Source organism: Indicator indicator, chromosome 4 (assembly GCF_027791375.1).
Source record: "Indicator indicator isolate 239-I01 chromosome 4, UM_Iind_1.1, whole genome shotgun sequence".
NCBI lineage: Eukaryota > Metazoa > Chordata > Aves > Piciformes > Indicatoridae > Indicator > Indicator indicator.
In genome coordinates this window covers 275,316-292,043 of record NC_072013.1, presented here as the reverse complement: position 1 = coordinate 292,043, position 16,728 = coordinate 275,316, and the positions used below count along the sequence as shown (strand labels likewise).

Here is a 16,728-nt window from a genome sequence, read left to right as displayed (position 1 = left end):
TGTGCAATCCCAAACTCAAATACAGGCTGGGGAATGAGTGGATTGAGAGCAACCCTATGGAGAAAGGACTTGGAGGTGTGGATGGAAAAACCAAGTATGAACCACCAATGCACGCTTGCAGCCCAGAAAGCCAATCACATCCTGGGCTGCATCAAGAGAAGTATGGCTGACAGGTTGAGGGGATTGATTCTTTTCCTCTACTCTGTTCTTGTGAGACTCCACCTGGAGCACAGTGTTCAGCTCTGGGATCCTCACCAACATGAAGCTGCTCAAGCAGGTCCAGAGGAGGGCCACAAAGATGATCTGGGAGCACTTCCCCTGTGAGGACATGCTGAGAGAGTTGGGGTTGTTCAAGCTGGAGAAGAGAAAGTTCCAGGGAGACCTTCAAGTGGCCTTTCAATACTAAAGGGGCCTACAGGAAAGATGGGAAGGGACTCTTTATCAGAGTGTAGTGATAGGACAGGGTATAATGGTTTGAAATTGAAAGAGACGATATTTAGATTAGATGTTAGGAAGACGTTCCTTATTGTGAGGATGCTGAGACATTGGAACAGGTTGTCTAGAGAAGTTATGGATGCTCCCTTCCTGGCATTCAAGGCCAGGTTGGATGGGGCTTTGAACAGCTGATCTAATAGAAGGTGTCCCTGCCCATGGCAGGGAGATTGGAACTAGATGATCTTGAAGGTCCCTTCCAACTGAAATCATTCTATGATTCTACTTCACAATAGCATGTATGCCTAGAGAAGCAGCAAACACTTCAGGGAGTGTTCTAGTACAAACCTATCACATGTTCACCCTATGAATGTACTCAGCTCTTGATAATGTAGATATAAATGTGAATCCTAGATTTTACCTTCTAAAGCTGTGTAGTGTGGCCTTGGATTTAATGAACTTACCTTGGGAGGATGCATAGGGTTCAGTATAATGACCATTGTAATGCAGCTGAGGTGGTGGAGGCATCATATAAGGCTGAGGCTTGGGCTAAAAAAAGCAAGCATCTTACTGTTAGTTAAAGATTCAAGATTGAATGTAGAAATACATCAACAATTTTTTAAAAATATATAACACATCATTTATTTTATATATATAATATAGTACACACACAAAGCTTTACTCTTAAACCATCTCCAAATCTGCAATGTAAGCTTTTCCTGTGAGGATATATAAGAATTAATAAAATAATTTTAAAAAAGGAAACAAAAACACACACCATCAATCCAAGACTCTGTCTTGCCATCTGACATCTAGGACAGTCTCCTAGATAAGTTTCCTACAGACAGAGCAATAAAACTAGAAGCAGAAGCACTCAAAGTATCTTTCATTGCCAAGCTGTCAGCCTGTGGCTTGGACAGGAGCACTCTGTGCTGGGTTAGGAACTGGCTGCAGGGCCGAGCCCAGAAAGTGGTAGTGAATGGTGACACTTCCAGCTGGAGGCCACTCACTAGTGGTGTCCCCAGTGGATCAGTTCTGGGCCCCATCCTGTTCAATATCTTTATTGATGATATGGATGAGGGGATTGAGTCAGTCATCAGTAAATTTGCAGATGACACCAAGTTGGGAGCAGATGTTGATCTGTTAGAAGGTAGAAGGGCTCTGTAGAGGGACCTTGACAGGCTGGACAGATGGGCAGAGTCCAACATGATGGCATTCAACAAATCCAAGTGCCGGGTGCTGCACTTTGGCCACAACAACCTCATGCAGAGCTACAGGCTGGGGTCAGAGTGGCTGGAGAGCAGCCAGGCAGAAAGGGACCTGGGGGTACCGATTGACAGCCGCCTGAACATGAGCCAGCAGTGTGCCCAGGTGGCCAAGAGAGCCAATGGCATCCTGGCCTGCATCAAGAATAGTGTGGCCAGCAGGACACAGGGTAGTCATTGTGCCCCTGTACACAGCACTGGTTAGGCCTCACCTCGAGTACTGTTGTCCAGTTCTGGGCTCCTCAATTTAAGAAGGACATTGAGATACTTGAAGGTGTCCAGAGAAGGGCAATGAGGCTGGTGAGAGGTCTTGAACACAAACCATATGAGGAGAGGCTGAAGGAGCTGGGATTGTTTAGCCTGGAGAAGAGGAGGCTCAGGGGTGACCTCATTGCTGTCTACAACTACCTGAAGGGAGGTTGTAGCCAGGAGGGGTTTGGCCTCTTCCAGGCAACCAGCACCAGAACAAGAGGACACAGTCTCAAGCTGCACCAGGGGAAGTTTAGGCTCGAGGTGAGGAGAAAGTTCTTCACAGAGAGAGTTGTTAGACATTGGAATGGGCTGCCAGGGAGGTGGAGGAGTCACCATCCCTGGAGGTGTTCAAGAGGGGATTGGACGTGACACTTGGTGACATGGTTTAGTAGTCATGAGGTCCTGGGTGACAGGTTGGACTTTGATGATACTTGAGGTCTTTTCCAACCTTATTGATTCTGTGATTCTATTTTAGTTCCATTATTCAGATATTACATAGCAGCTTTCTCTACAAGTCAGAAACAGTTCCTCACATACTAGACTCATCTTCTCCACAGCTCATTTCACTGAAAGAAATTAATGTCTGAAACTAACGTCAACTTAAATCCATAAAAATGCAACCATTAAACTATTTGCTCTCCTTACCATAGACATCCTGGATGAAGACCGCCTTCTGACAGGGTTCACTGTAACAGGCTGCGTTTGCCTACAGAAGAAATTTTACAGTGAGAAATTATTCTTAACACCACCAAGACCTATTTCAAACCTTGGCTCACACTCCAAGTTCAGTTTAAAATTACTTTACCTTTCTTGGAGCCATGCCCTGTGTAAATTAGTCTTATTCAAAGGAAAGAGTTCTGTGGATAAGCCACCATCACAGACAGTATAAGCAGAATCACATAACCAGGATCAAAAAAAATCTCATTCATTTCTTTGCTTCTTTTCTATGAAGCATAAAAAGGAGACATCCCCAAAGCACTGCAGCAGGGCAAACAAAGCAATGGAGTTACTGGGGATTGGTTCAAAATTGGAACCCTATATAAATTCTCATACACTAAGTTACCTGTTCCACACGACTAGACAAAAATGCAAAATGTAGTATTCCAGATGTTACAGGAACTGTAAAGTGTGACTATACTGCATGTGTATTTATATGTTCCAGAATTCAAGCAAACAGTCATAAATTTTCATCACTTCTTAGGGTGTCTCAGAAAACTTAAGCTCTTTTTTCCCCACCCTACACTGCACACATACTCTGCATCTTGCAGCAAGACAGAGGCCAAGACAGCAGAATAATATAAATGCAGAAACTGCCAGATTTCAGGAAGATGATTTTTCAGCTCACCCTTTGGGAAGTGAAGGACGAGAAAGGATTGGAAAGCGTGGAAGGGAAAGAATTAAGGAAGATTTCTGAGAGCCCTCCTCAGGTGGAGAGTCCAGGGAGTCTCTAAAGACAAGGTACATGCAGATTAAGAAAAAAAACCTGAATGTAATACAGGCATGCATAAGACAGTTTTCAGCAGCAGGACCAGATGACAGGGAACCTTAGAGACTTTATTGATTCATAAAATCATGTTGTGGTAAAAGGGTTGAAATAAGTAACCCTAGAGACTGATATTCTTAGTACTATAGAACTGACATTATTCAGATAGCAGTGCACAAGTCCCACAAATGCACTACTTTTACCAGTATTTCTTATCCCCCTCAAAAGGCTGCCAGGTTTACAAGCTTTTATAATGTCTAATCTATTCCAAATTAACATTATTCTTATAAAGTAAATTAACATTAAACACACTAGCAACTCCTCTGTGGTACAAAATATTCCATTACCTTTCCACTGGTCTCAGCACATTGTGAACCACAGCTATCTTTCTATAGCTACATTCCATGTACAAAGAAGAGGAATGGAACATTTAGGAATCATGCTTTTTTTACGACAGACTATCTATTGGGTTTACTTTTCTATTCTTTCACTGAAATAACTCAACTGAAGAAAGCTGTAGAAGTGGACTATCTAGTCCTCGATTTACAAGTTGGAGTTCAGCCCATTTAAATTTAATTTGAAGAATTGTATTAAATTTAATTTGCGCTGGTGCTACTTGAGCTACATGGATTCCGTGGATATCCAAAGGACCACATACCTCTCACTTGTCAGTCCAGCACATTTCAGGAGTGCTTCACATACACTTCCTGCTCTTTTAAAGGCTTCTAGAGTGTCCTTTCAGAACAGTTCATGCAAGCCCAGGGCAAAATCCCAATCATTCTAGTAGCTCACAAACATTCTAGCAATAGTAGGCCCCAAAGTCTGTCACAGCACTGAGATCCACAAATAGGAGCCAAACACTATTTCTTTTGGTAAGCTTTCAGTGTTTAATATTGTCCTCTGTTATTAAGTAGAATGTATTTGAGGAACTCATAGTAAGTATTTTCTCACAAAAGATTATTTAAAAAAAAAAAAGTCATTAATCACTACCATTTAAAAAGGACAATAAAGACATTACAGTTCTAAAAGATTTCTCTTCCCAATGGAAGCTTCAAGGGCACCAAGAGCTCTGTTAATGTATTCTACTTACAGGCTGCATTTATTTAGTCTGTAAAATTTGTGTCTAGCCACACACATCCTCCACACATACTTTGCTGTTTCCATATCTTCCTGAAGAAAACATTAAAAAAAAAAAGTGTATTAGGCCAAATCAGACAAGTTACTAATTTTTTTTAAGATTAAATCAGCACTGACCAATTTATTTTAATGTAACTTCATTGCTGTCACCAGTTTGTCCCTAAAACTGTACTTTGTGGGCCTGAACATGCACTCTAGCCTAATAATATTATTATTGACAAAGGCAACTGATAGATGCCACATAAAATTAGCTCTGCAAAGAACACTGTGGCCCATTCCAGCAAAGCGTTAAGACTATGTTTATCATTAAACGGCACAGATTTATAAGTAAGAGTAACATACTAGAAGTTCTATTGGAATGGATGAAAATATTTATGACCACCTGGAACCAAACTTGCCTACATACGCAACATAAAGGGTCAGATTTTTAATGCCTTCCCATAGAAAGCTAACCAGAGACAGTATTACGAGTTTTGACTCATACAGTTCAAAGTTGCTAAATATGTAAAAAGTAGGTTTTATCCTTTGAGTTAAACTAGAAGTCTTAGTTTCTCCTTCTGTTTATTGATGCCTTAATGAAAAAAAAAAGCGTAAAAAAGTACTCACAGTTTGGAACTGGATTGTCTCTTCTTTGTTTGCCAGCTCTAATGCAAAAAAGGATTTATTGTGGGACATGTTGGCAATATCATGCCACCTGGAGACAAAAGATACGTAACATGACTGGAAAGCTCTGATTTTCAAACCACAGAAAATGCAACTAAAAAAGAGAACCATTACCAAGAACTTGGATAAAGAATTGCAGACAAATAGAAAGTTAATAAATCTGTCTAAACAAGCTGCTGACCATCACTTCCATATCCACTCAAAAATTGCTAAAAGGAAACTTGTAACTGACACTAAGGGAAAAAAACATGATGTACATTCAGGACTCTCTCTAAAGGCATTTGTATGGCTTCCATTTTCATTATACAGATGTGGTTGATAACATTTTCTGTACCTATGCATGAGGTAGAAAAACACAAATGCCCACACTTTAATGTAGAACACATTTAAGGCCTTGTTTCATAGGCATTTATGGAAACAATTATGAAATTACTTAAACCAATTTGAAGTAAAACCCAGGCTTTGTAACTTTTATTAGTGGGCCATTTATCTATGCTTTTTTGCCACTCAAGCACCACAATGTGTCTATCCCCAGTACAACTGCCCATAGTCATACAGCAAAAAAGCAACTGGAATTGGATATGAATACTTTCTGATGCTCCCCAATGTGCAATTTTTTCCTTATGTTTACACAGACACTGCATCCAGAATTCTTTGTCATCTTATATGAAATGCATGGATAAAGCTTTATTCCTCTACCCTAAGTGCTTCTTTATAAAGTCAGACAGCAGAGCTGTTGTTGCCTCATTCCACAAGAAAGCAGAGCAAGGCACTTCTACCACTCTACACCACTAAAAAGAACTTGGCATCAGCTCCTCTATAAACAACAAAGATATTTTTGTGATGGACAGTTAGTGTTACTAAAATTCATCACAAGTTCTAGTAACCACAGAATTTCAAGAATCTGCTCACATTCAACCAGAAAGAATATTCTAGAAGATTACAGTTCTCTAAGAATAAAGCTTTTCCTGCTCTTTTAATAGATTACTAAGATTCATTGAAAAATAATCTCAATATGTATTAAAAATTTATTCAAATTTTTCCAAAGATGCCCAAGCAATCCCTCTTGAAGTCAACAAGAGCCGGGCCATTTCACATGAAACAGGTAAACTGCAGATATGCCTGTGTCTACAATGTAACTATCATAACATAACCAATAAACTAAACAATGTAGGAAAACAAAATAATAAAAAAAATGCTATTATGTGACTTTCTCTATTTCTTTTATATATGATATATATGAAAAAAACTCCTGAATAATTTTACAATTGAATATTTCTAAATAAATCAATGTGGACATCTCAGGATGTGCAGAGAATTGCACCTTTTTTGACTCAATGAATCTTTTACAATGGAACGGATATTAAATATTAATCTCTTAGAATCCTCTGGCTTTAAATGATTCATTCTTCAGTCAATATGTTGACAAATTTCCATGGGCTTCAGTATTGACCATCGTGTGATGACTACAAGACTATGTTTGGGTTTATGAAATTAATATATGCACATAATATGCAAGAGCCATTCACACTAGTGAGGAACAGACATAAAATGTGAAGTGCACAAAGATACTTTAAGAAAGAATGATACTAACCTAAATACAACAGGAGGACGACCATTTTTGTGTTTCACAAAGATACCATCGAGACATGCTCCAATGAATATATCACTTCCTTGGCTGTCCTGTAAGAAGTTGGAAGGATTATGCAAATATTAGGAATTTTTTTTTTTTTTTAAAAGCAAAGTTGCATGAGAAGCTACTTTTACAAATCTGGTGGAGAAGAGAGGTGGTGTGGAGTTTTGTTATTTATGTCAGGAAGCAATCCTTTTTACATATGGAGAAAACCAGCAACCAAGACAAAGATCAAAGCCCTGTTTACCTTTGCAGGATAGGTCTCTTCACCGTAGCCCTCCATTCTCTCCACTTCTTGCATATATAACATTTCTGCATCAGGAGGAGTAAGGCCTCTACAAATGAAAACAACAACCACCTAGTACTCTCAATAAGAAAAATAATCTTTTTTTTTTTTTTTTTAAACTCAGACTATCAAAACTGGAAAAGCATCCCCAAGACATCCAGGCAATCAGAAAATCATTCTGTTTTCATCTGGCTAAGGTATCTGTCTCAGCCTTTACAATTTGATTCTAGTAACTTTCCCTCAGGCATCTCTAGAGGTAAACAGCAACAAAGACCGATTAAAATTATCACCTCTGCTAATGGCAGACAATTACCACATTCTTCTTCAAGTCCATCATTGTCACCCTTTATCAGAATGACTGCTCTGGAACTGGTGTCTAAGAACTGGATTCCTCCTATTGCACTACACATGTTTAGGATCAGTATGATTTGCCATATTTCAGGAGTCTCATTTTCTAACTGCTGACAATTTTAACAGTAATGGTTTGAAAACATACAAAGGATAAGACCTGTATGGAAAGATAACACTTTGGTGTTGTGTGGTTTTGGGTTTTTTGGGGTTTTGGTGGTTTTTGGGTGTTTTTTGTTGTTGTTGTTGTTGTTGTTGTTTTTGTAGGTTTTTTTTGTTTGTTTTGTTTTGTGGTTTTTTGTTTGTGTTTTGTTTGTTTGTTGTTTTTTTTTTTAATTCGACCAACTGGCAAAGATAGTTTTCTTACAGACTTGCAGTAGTGTCACAGGGATTAGAAGCTTGCGTTTCAGTTGATCTCATAAAAGACATTGCCTCTACCTGCAAAATCCTGTCATGCTCATTCTTATGTCTCTCAATACTTTTTGAATCGTTAGTCTCTGTTTCTTCACTTTTCTTCACACTGGTCATATTGGTTTTTTTGCTGAATCTTAACCATACTATCTTATAACAAAAGCATTTGAAAGATAAATAGATTTGAATTATTCAAACTGCTGTTTTATAACAATACTGGAAAAAATAATCAGTATTACTCACACAGTTGCACTTTTCACTGACAACAGACAATTTTCCTTTGCCTTGGACTACTGCGTTTAGCTACCTTTTAATTAAAATCATAAGCATTCTGGCACAGCGATGGTCTCTACATTTCTACTACCCTCCATATCTGCTGACATTGTTTATCAAGAGACATCCCTACTGAGGTCACAACTTCATATAAACGAGTTTCAGAAGCATTATACAGGTGAAGTTACACTATTTACTTGTGTCCTGTATTCTTAGTTTTCAAGCAGAATCCTCGCATTTATTTTAGCAGTCATTCTGCTATCTTTCCACATTAATTCAACAAAAGTTTTTTGGTAATTTTAATGGAGATATATCAGTGAAAAAGTCATTTAAATGGGAGGTGAAATTACTGCAGCTGTCTTTTGAGATTCCCAACTTACTGAGCTACTGAAGGAATCACATCAAAATCAAGTAATATTTCAGAAATTTTACCTGTACTTCTGATGTAGCAAGGCAACTTTCTGTGTTGCTTCTTCCAGTATTTTTTCTTCTTGTAGCCAACCCTTAAGGTAAAAAGGCATTTATAGAATGAAATACCAAAAATTCTACAAATTTTAATGGTTATTGTTTCTTTACACAGGTGAACCAACATTCCACTTTAGCCTTGGAACTTAAGATGCTGTAATACGCACAAATAAAATGCACAAACACTGTTTTGAAGTGGTTTTACTCACTTTCCCATTTCTACCCCAATTCTTTTCTGTGTAATATACAATAAAATTGAAAACATCTTCAAATATCTTTGCTTCTGTGTAATATAAGGTTTCATATCTCACTCTAGTCTCAAAGAAAACCTTTACTGAGTTGGACAGTTTAGGGAGCAGTAAGTTAGACGGCTCATGGAGTCTTTAATAATGATTTGCATTTAGAAATCCAAAGACAGATTTAAATTTATCAGTTTAAGAGTTTAAATTTAATCAATTTACCGTAAGTACTTACCACTGGAAACAAAGCAAATCTTTGTAGAAACTCCTGAGATTCATACTGATCATAGTCTCCAAAATCAGCTAAAAAAATAATTTTTAAAAATTGTATTAAAACATTTTTACAAAATTATTCAATATTTGATTAATTGCAGCAGGATCCCCAAGCAGCAAATCTCCATCCTATTGAATCACAATCCGACAGCAAAACAACAGAGCAAACCAACCAGTAATGTTTACGAAGGGGCCAAGTAAAACATTTCTCATCCTTCTACATTGTTCAGAAAAAATGGTAGCACTCCTTGTGGACAGGAAAGTAAGAAGAAATGGTAAAACAATCAAAGTGTTGCTCCAAGCGCCTGGATTTTTATTTGTTTGGCTTTTTCGTCACATAATGGTTGAGACTGGAAGGGGCCCCTGGAGATCTAGCCATAAGCAGGGTCAGCCATAGCACATTGTCTCAGAGTCTTCTCTCATCAAGTTATGAATACAGAAGCTGAAGACTTTACAGCTCCTCTGGACGACTTGTTTCAGCATCTCACCACTCTCACGACAAATGACTCGTTTAGAAAAAAAATCTCCTGTTTGTGCCCATCGCCTGAGAAGAGTCAGGCTCTATCTTCTTTACTCCCTTCTGTCAGATACTGAATTACTTGCAGTACATCAGACTTCTCTACCCTGCAGCTGGACTCAAACACTCTACAGAGCTGATGGAACACTCCTCCACTCTCAATTCTAATGCAGCTCCCTGCTCCAAGAGATGCAGAAAAGTAGCACCCAGAAGCCTTCCCAGATTCAGAAGCATGCTCAAAAGGCACTTAATAGTTTTAATTTTACATCATGCCAAAAGGCATTACAAGGAATTTGTCTCTTTCTCTGTTTCCAAGAGAAAAAGAGCCAACTTTTCAAACAGAAGTAAACCAGGCTAAAATGGAAAAGTTATGTACCAGTCTCATAAGAGAAACTGGAACAGCAGCCTGTATGGAACAGCTGCTCGCAAAAGTATGAACACAATCCCCAAGTACACAGATCCTATTTACATTACCACAGTTTCTCGTTTATAATAATATAAATGTAGAGATACTTAGGAACCAGATTTTTATTAAGCAATAACAATTAATACAGAAGTTATGGGGAGAAGTTGTGACATGCTACAGCAACATAGCAATTGAGACGGAGCAGGGTTTACAATTAGCCTACGGTAATTACTTCAAATACAGATATTCTTGAAACCAGTTCACTTGAAACAGCAAACAACTGCTTCTGTTCATTCACCAGCTAAAATTAAGTAACCTATCTGGTATAAGCTGATTGTACCTGGTACATGGCTGAAGTACCAGCCATTGGAGAACATTGATTTAGAACCTGCATTGTTTTCTGATTTTTTTCACGATGTTATCAACACATATAATCTCCTTCTTATGACTGGAGATGGAATATGAAAGCTGAAAGGATAAATATTTTCTATCTGGATAGGCAACTACATGAAAAGATTTCTATAAACAACTCGCTGAACAGAAAGACATTTATACTGTCCAAATATATGAAAATAACAAAACAAGATTTTGTCACATGAAGACCAGTCAATCTGGGCCAGGACTAAACAGACTCACTATTATTAAAACAAAGCACTAATACATTAATCCAGCCCCACTGGTAACTACATTTTCAAAAAACATAATTGTCGTCTTTAATGTGATTACCAACACATACAATCAAAGACAAAACCCCCTTAAGTTGCATGTATTGTCAATGATTTTAAGTGCCTTTTGGTTTTGGCATATTTACAATTGCTGTTAGATACACTGGAGTGGCATTCACTGTGAAGCAATATAAAAAAAAACCAAAACACTAAACAAAGCTGCTGTCATTAAAAATGTCTATTCTGAGAGATTTAAGATTGGAAAAGCATGTTAAAAGGGAACACCAGACATGATCAGTGCAGACAGACTTAGAACTAGTGGTTATCTGGTGATTCCATCTGACCCCAGCTAGGAAAAATAGAGAAACCATTTTCACGTAAGTATCACAGAAATGGGTCTTAAGGAGTGATTTGAACATAAGAATTATTAACAGTCTGGCATGCTTGGTTAAAACAATCTCAGGTGTTCAGGCATTTTTGAGAAAAAGTGGAGACACGAGTACTACTTTATATTGAAATTTGCTTATTTATTAAAACATGCTTCTTCCTCTTGTTACCATGACAGAATGAGTCGTTTTTAACAGAAACAGATGAAAGGTCTGTTGACATAAGCAGATGACTAAAGCCTTTGCCCCAAAAGCAACTATAATGCCTAATTCAAACCCAGCTCCTGAAAATGCACGTTAGATAGTCAGGCACACTTCTGAGGCATGCGCAGGAGCACTGCCAAGTCCAAGGCCACTGATCCCACTGCTCCCCCTCCTCAGCAAGTTCAGGGCCACTGATCCCACTGCTCCCCCTCCTCAGCCCATATGACATAGCTTGCAGGAGTAAGCCTTTCATAACTTGATAAATTGGGTCTTTCAGTCACAACTAGAAAACAAGCAATAGAAAATGTATCAGCAAAGTTTCTCATGCTGCATTAGCTAATTAGCACAATTGTATTACTTACCTTGAACAGCTAAACCAGCCAGATGTATAGCTTGTTCCAGTGTGCAAGGAATGTTGCCCTCCAAGATATCTTTTTTTAATTGCAAATAATACTGATACCTATATGAGAAAAAAAGAAAAAGCTAACATGGGCTTCTTAATTTGAAGAGACTATGAATGAATACACCTGCATTTCCTCTTCTTTCATTTCCCATGCCTCTCTGCACTTCCCAGTTTGTGTGGAGGTCTTTGTTAACTCCTCCCTTACCTTCCACATGTCACTGTAAAATCAAATATTGATACCTCTTAAAACAAAGCATCTCCACAATTTCTATCTACTTCCATACCCTAACAAATATTTTGCTTTTCCCTCTTCCTTTCACTTTCATCTGACCTTTTCCTGGGTCACCTCTTGTACATGCAACCACTACCAGCTGCATCATTTGTCCACAGTCTGAACCACTATTTAGTTGATTTCTGTCCCTTTCAGCCATTCATGGAACACCCTATCCAGTGCCCAAAACACCTCGAAACTCAAAAATGCCAGAGACTTTGCCAATGGTATTTTTCTTCTAGAAGAGTAGTTTGAAAACCTTCTTTAACTTCTTCATATGGTATAGTAACTCTTGCGAAGTAAGGCTTTAATACTGAAGAACACACGGAAGAGCATGCTGCAATTAATTCAATGATTAGAAAGGTCTCGTAAACTCCACAGAAATTTTCCTGAGGCTAAAAGATGGTTCTCTTCCCTTACTATTTAACACAGCCTGTTAAAATACAGTGAAGTTTTATAAGTATTTTTTAAACCCTCCTACTACAAAGCCAGTATGCCATATAACAATAGACATCATCCTTATACAAGGCATACAAGAACAGTTGAGACTAAACCCAGGCCTTAAAAAAGAGGACAGGAAAGAGCCATGACATATCAAGACATTTGGTGAAATAAGTCTTGCCAGTCAAGCAGCAGAACATAAGCTCATTCCATAGAACTGCTACGAAAAGTAAACATACAGACAAAAAAAATCTTGATACTACTTTATGACAGTAGAAATACCGTATCTTTTGTCTATGATGTTTCTATTTCCTGGCATACACATAATTTGCTTAAACACACTTGATCTCATTTATATTGAAAAGGCATGAAAAAAATCCACAGATATCTGAAACTATTCCAGACTCTCACTGTTGTACATTACAGTAACTACCATCTTCTAGAACTTGAGTATAAGGTTGGCACATAAATTCCTGCTTTCTATGTGGTAGAACGCTGTAAAGTGCTGTTAAAGCTCCAGCACAGGCATCATATTCTTTAAATAAGTGCCAGAGAAGCACAGTCAAGGTTTTTCTGTTTTTTTGAGTTATTTAATGCAACACTATGTCATAAAGGGAATAATCTTACAGAAATTACACGTAAACCAAAAACTAAAGCTGCCAGGCATTGAACAATACATCACACCAGCAGTATCTCCACGGAGAAGGTGATCTCCATGAAAAGCTTTCACACCACAATTAGTAGGAAAGGCCTCTGGCAAGGTATTTTAGCACCAACTACTAGATAGAGGCAGTTGCATGTAGCCACAGAATAAATTAAGCTGAAAAGCACTTCTGAGTGATCATGTGGTTTAATTTCCCACTCAAAGCAGGGCCAACATCAAGTAACGAGCTTAAATGGGTTGATTAACATAAGCACTTATTTCTGAAATAACAATTCTAAGTTTTTGATGCATTTATTGGTTTTGTACTCATTTCCCTGTTAAAAATAAACCAGAGCAACTACGCACATTTAAATACCAGAAGACAATGTAGAAGCCCATAGGAATAACTGGCCAGTATATATGCTCAACTTTATTTTTTCCCTGCAGTCAGCACCACTTATGTGATGTTCCACAAATTCACAGTAGAAATGTACATATGATATCAAGATAACATCCATCTTCATTACCCAGTGATTCATAAACAAAACAAGCTGAAGCATATCCTGTAGTTTGCCAACGTATTATACTGAAAGCAAAATAAAGGAAAGCACAGCTCAATAAAATTTGCATCTGCTTTGTGAGGATGGATGTCCCCTGATGGAAGATGTGGCTTTTCAAAAACAGAAAAAAAGAGAGAGAAACCAACGCAAAGAGACTAAAACAATTAAAAGTCTGACCACTTGAGCATGCCTATTACTGAAAACAGGTTTGAATAGATACCTACGATCACCAAAAAAAAGTCTGCTTAGCCTGTCACATATTTTAAATATTTGAAAAGGAAACAAATAAACAGTTTGAAAATAAATTATGCCTAACATACTAATTTCCATTTCTATAGGGGTGGAAGCAGGGAAAGCAGACAATTTTTAAATAAACTATACATTTGAGAATGCTGAAAGCAAAACTGTTGATATATGTATGAAGACTACCTGGTAATCTCCTGCTGAAGCTGAGAAACAGTAGGCACATAGAACACTACTCCAAAATACACAGTTGGCTCCAAGGCATATTTGTCCAGCTGCTTTTTCAGAGGCTTGTCCAAATCTACCCATCTGCGCTGATTCTGCTTATTATAATACCACAGACTGAAATATGTAATCTGCAAAACAGGCATGTTAATTATGAAAAATGTTAATATTCTGATATTAAATAAAATACATTTCATTAAAATCTTGCTACTTAGAAATAAAGCTTTTAAAATATTGCCTACAACTATGGGTTTATTGAAAACTTGGAGATCCGGAGAGACATTAATATCAAAACTGGACGCTACTTTCACATAAGCAATCCATGTACATAAGGCCCCCCCACTTAAAACGTTATCAGAACTATTATTTATTTGCTAATAGTCTCTGACCCTGTTGTGGCAACTCACAGATATCAGTGGTAAGCTTTTATACGTGACAGGAAAAATAGTGGAAGTGAGGAGAAAAATAAAAAATGACACTGGACAGCAGGAGAGAAAGTACAGCTTCTCTAGGGAACTAGCAGGCAGGTTCACATGAAGGATGCTGGAGGACAAAAGAGCACAGGACAGCTGGTCAAAGACAAGCTCATTACAGCACATGTATGGCTCATCCAATGAGCAAGAAAATTACCAGGTACAGCAGCAAGCTACCTTGCATGGGCAGGCAACTCTTGAACAGAAGAAAACACAAAATACAGTACGCACGGGAACAGATTGCCCTGAGAAGCTGAGCAATGTCCATCCCTGGAATGTCAAGTCACACTGGACAACGTGCAATCTAACTTTGATTAAATCTCCTCTGAGGAGCAGTTTGGACCAGAGTATTTTTCTCTCTCTCCACAGTCCAGTTATAAATCCACATAGCAAAGCCATGGCAAAAATCCTTGCCAACAGTCTGAATAACTTGCATCTGCAGCCTTGGTGTATTTAAGCCCCAAAGAAGACAGATGTGCAAGAGGAAGTTAAGAAAGAGCACAAAATTCTGTTAAGACCATAACAGTTTCAAACTCCCTGACGTAAGAAACTCCTGGTTATACACTCTGAAGTCTAAACTGAACATATAACCCATTTTTAAAGCACAATGATCACTTGCATTGGTCTGTTTCTTTAAAACACTGACCACTTGCCTACATATAGAATGGAGTGGTTACTGGCAATAGACTAGGAAAAACATATCTGCATTTAAAAATATTCTCTAGAATCCAGCATATCTTTAAACAAGACTTTTCTGACATGATATTTTCCCTTGTAAACTGTGGCAATCTGGGCTACCGAGATTAAATTAAACCCAAGCAAACTAAGCACCAAAGCCTGTCTTCTGACTTGTATGCAAACCTTTCACTTAACTTCAAGGACAGAATTTGATCCTGTCATTTTTCAGAGGAGCTTATGCACCCTAAAATATTCGCACTGATTAAAATAGAATCCATTTCTATTCATTGCTAAAACATTTTATTATTAGCAGCTCAGGACAACAACCAATGCTAAAAAAATGTCATGACACAATTCTCAAAATATGTTAAGCTGTTAAGATTAATACTACTTTGAGATTCATTTCAGTGAATTATTTGTGACCTGACCCCTTTAAAGAGAATATAATAGAAATAAAAATAGCACACAATTTCAACACAGTTACTATCTATCTAGGTGCTTTCTGCCATTACAGACAGGAATAGTAAGCATTTTTGCATAAAATTTCAAGAGTTATCAAGAACATGAATTGGTGAAAGTAGAGTGTCTTCAGCCATGAAGCCAAGCAGACTTTGTAAGCTAAGCAGAGAAGCTTTGTCAGGTATGAGTGCCACAAAACTACAGTACTGTAACTATATTATATATTCTGGCAAGAAATACGATGAGTGTCAGAGAAGTGGAGCTGATCAGTCTTAAAAAGAAATCAGTGTGAAATGTTACCGTGGACTACAATTGCCTAAGAGTGGGGTATAGAGAAGACAAAGAAAGGCTGCTTCTTGGAAGAAGCACTGCAACATCGGAAATTCCAATCAGATCAGGACAAAAATTTCGCAAGACTAGCCAAACATCGAACAGGTAACCCAAAAAGTCACCCAAATCCTTACCCTTGGAAGCATTCAAACTCACACAGTCAGTCAAGTCCTGAGCTATCTGATCCAAGCTGGCTTCCTGAGTAGAGGGTAGGAGCATGCATCCCTCAGAGGTCACTTACAACTCAAAAATATTATGGAATTCAGTATCATTATAGAATTGGAGCTGACAAAGTGAAACAGCTTAGTGAGAAATTCTTGTATGTAAAATAAATAACATCTCTTTTTAAAAATAATTCTAAAAACTGACCTTTACGTCTGAAAATTCTCACCAACTTCTGTATCTGTTGAGCATGCTTTGCCACTCCTCATCAGTTTTACACTTTGAAATGGCATCAGTGAGCTAGATAGTTGTAGCTAACTACTATCAGCCAGTTGGCACCCAGAAGAATGACTATGTGCTGCATTTCATTTTATTTTCCTTAATATAAATCAGCCTCGTCCCTAATCTAATTCCACTCTGGCTCTCATCTTAATATTATTTGTATATCCCATTCTGATTAGCGGTGCAAGAAGTATGTTTTCATATAGAATCTCATAGGGGT

At 37.9% G+C, this 16,728-nt stretch overlaps 1 protein-coding gene across 1 annotated transcript in view; it reads right to left on the bottom strand.

Moving 5' to 3' along the window:
- PTPN21 (protein tyrosine phosphatase non-receptor type 21) overlaps nucleotides 1-16,728 on the bottom strand; it is a 34,722-nt gene that overhangs the window by 11,515 nt on the left and 6,479 nt on the right. Inside the window, exons 2-11 of the mRNA XM_054400292.1 lie at nucleotides 14,086-14,255; nucleotides 11,701-11,798; nucleotides 9,123-9,190; nucleotides 8,616-8,686; nucleotides 7,113-7,200; nucleotides 6,827-6,915; nucleotides 5,176-5,263; nucleotides 4,523-4,602; nucleotides 2,595-2,655; nucleotides 897-981 (exon numbers count right to left, since the gene is read on the bottom strand). Of these exons, the coding sequence (XP_054256267.1) occupies nucleotides 897-981; nucleotides 2,595-2,655; nucleotides 4,523-4,602; nucleotides 5,176-5,263; nucleotides 6,827-6,915; nucleotides 7,113-7,200; nucleotides 8,616-8,686; nucleotides 9,123-9,190; nucleotides 11,701-11,798; nucleotides 14,086-14,255 (898 nt within the window). The remainder of the gene's footprint in view (nucleotides 1-896; nucleotides 982-2,594; nucleotides 2,656-4,522; nucleotides 4,603-5,175; nucleotides 5,264-6,826; nucleotides 6,916-7,112; nucleotides 7,201-8,615; nucleotides 8,687-9,122; nucleotides 9,191-11,700; nucleotides 11,799-14,085; nucleotides 14,256-16,728) is intronic.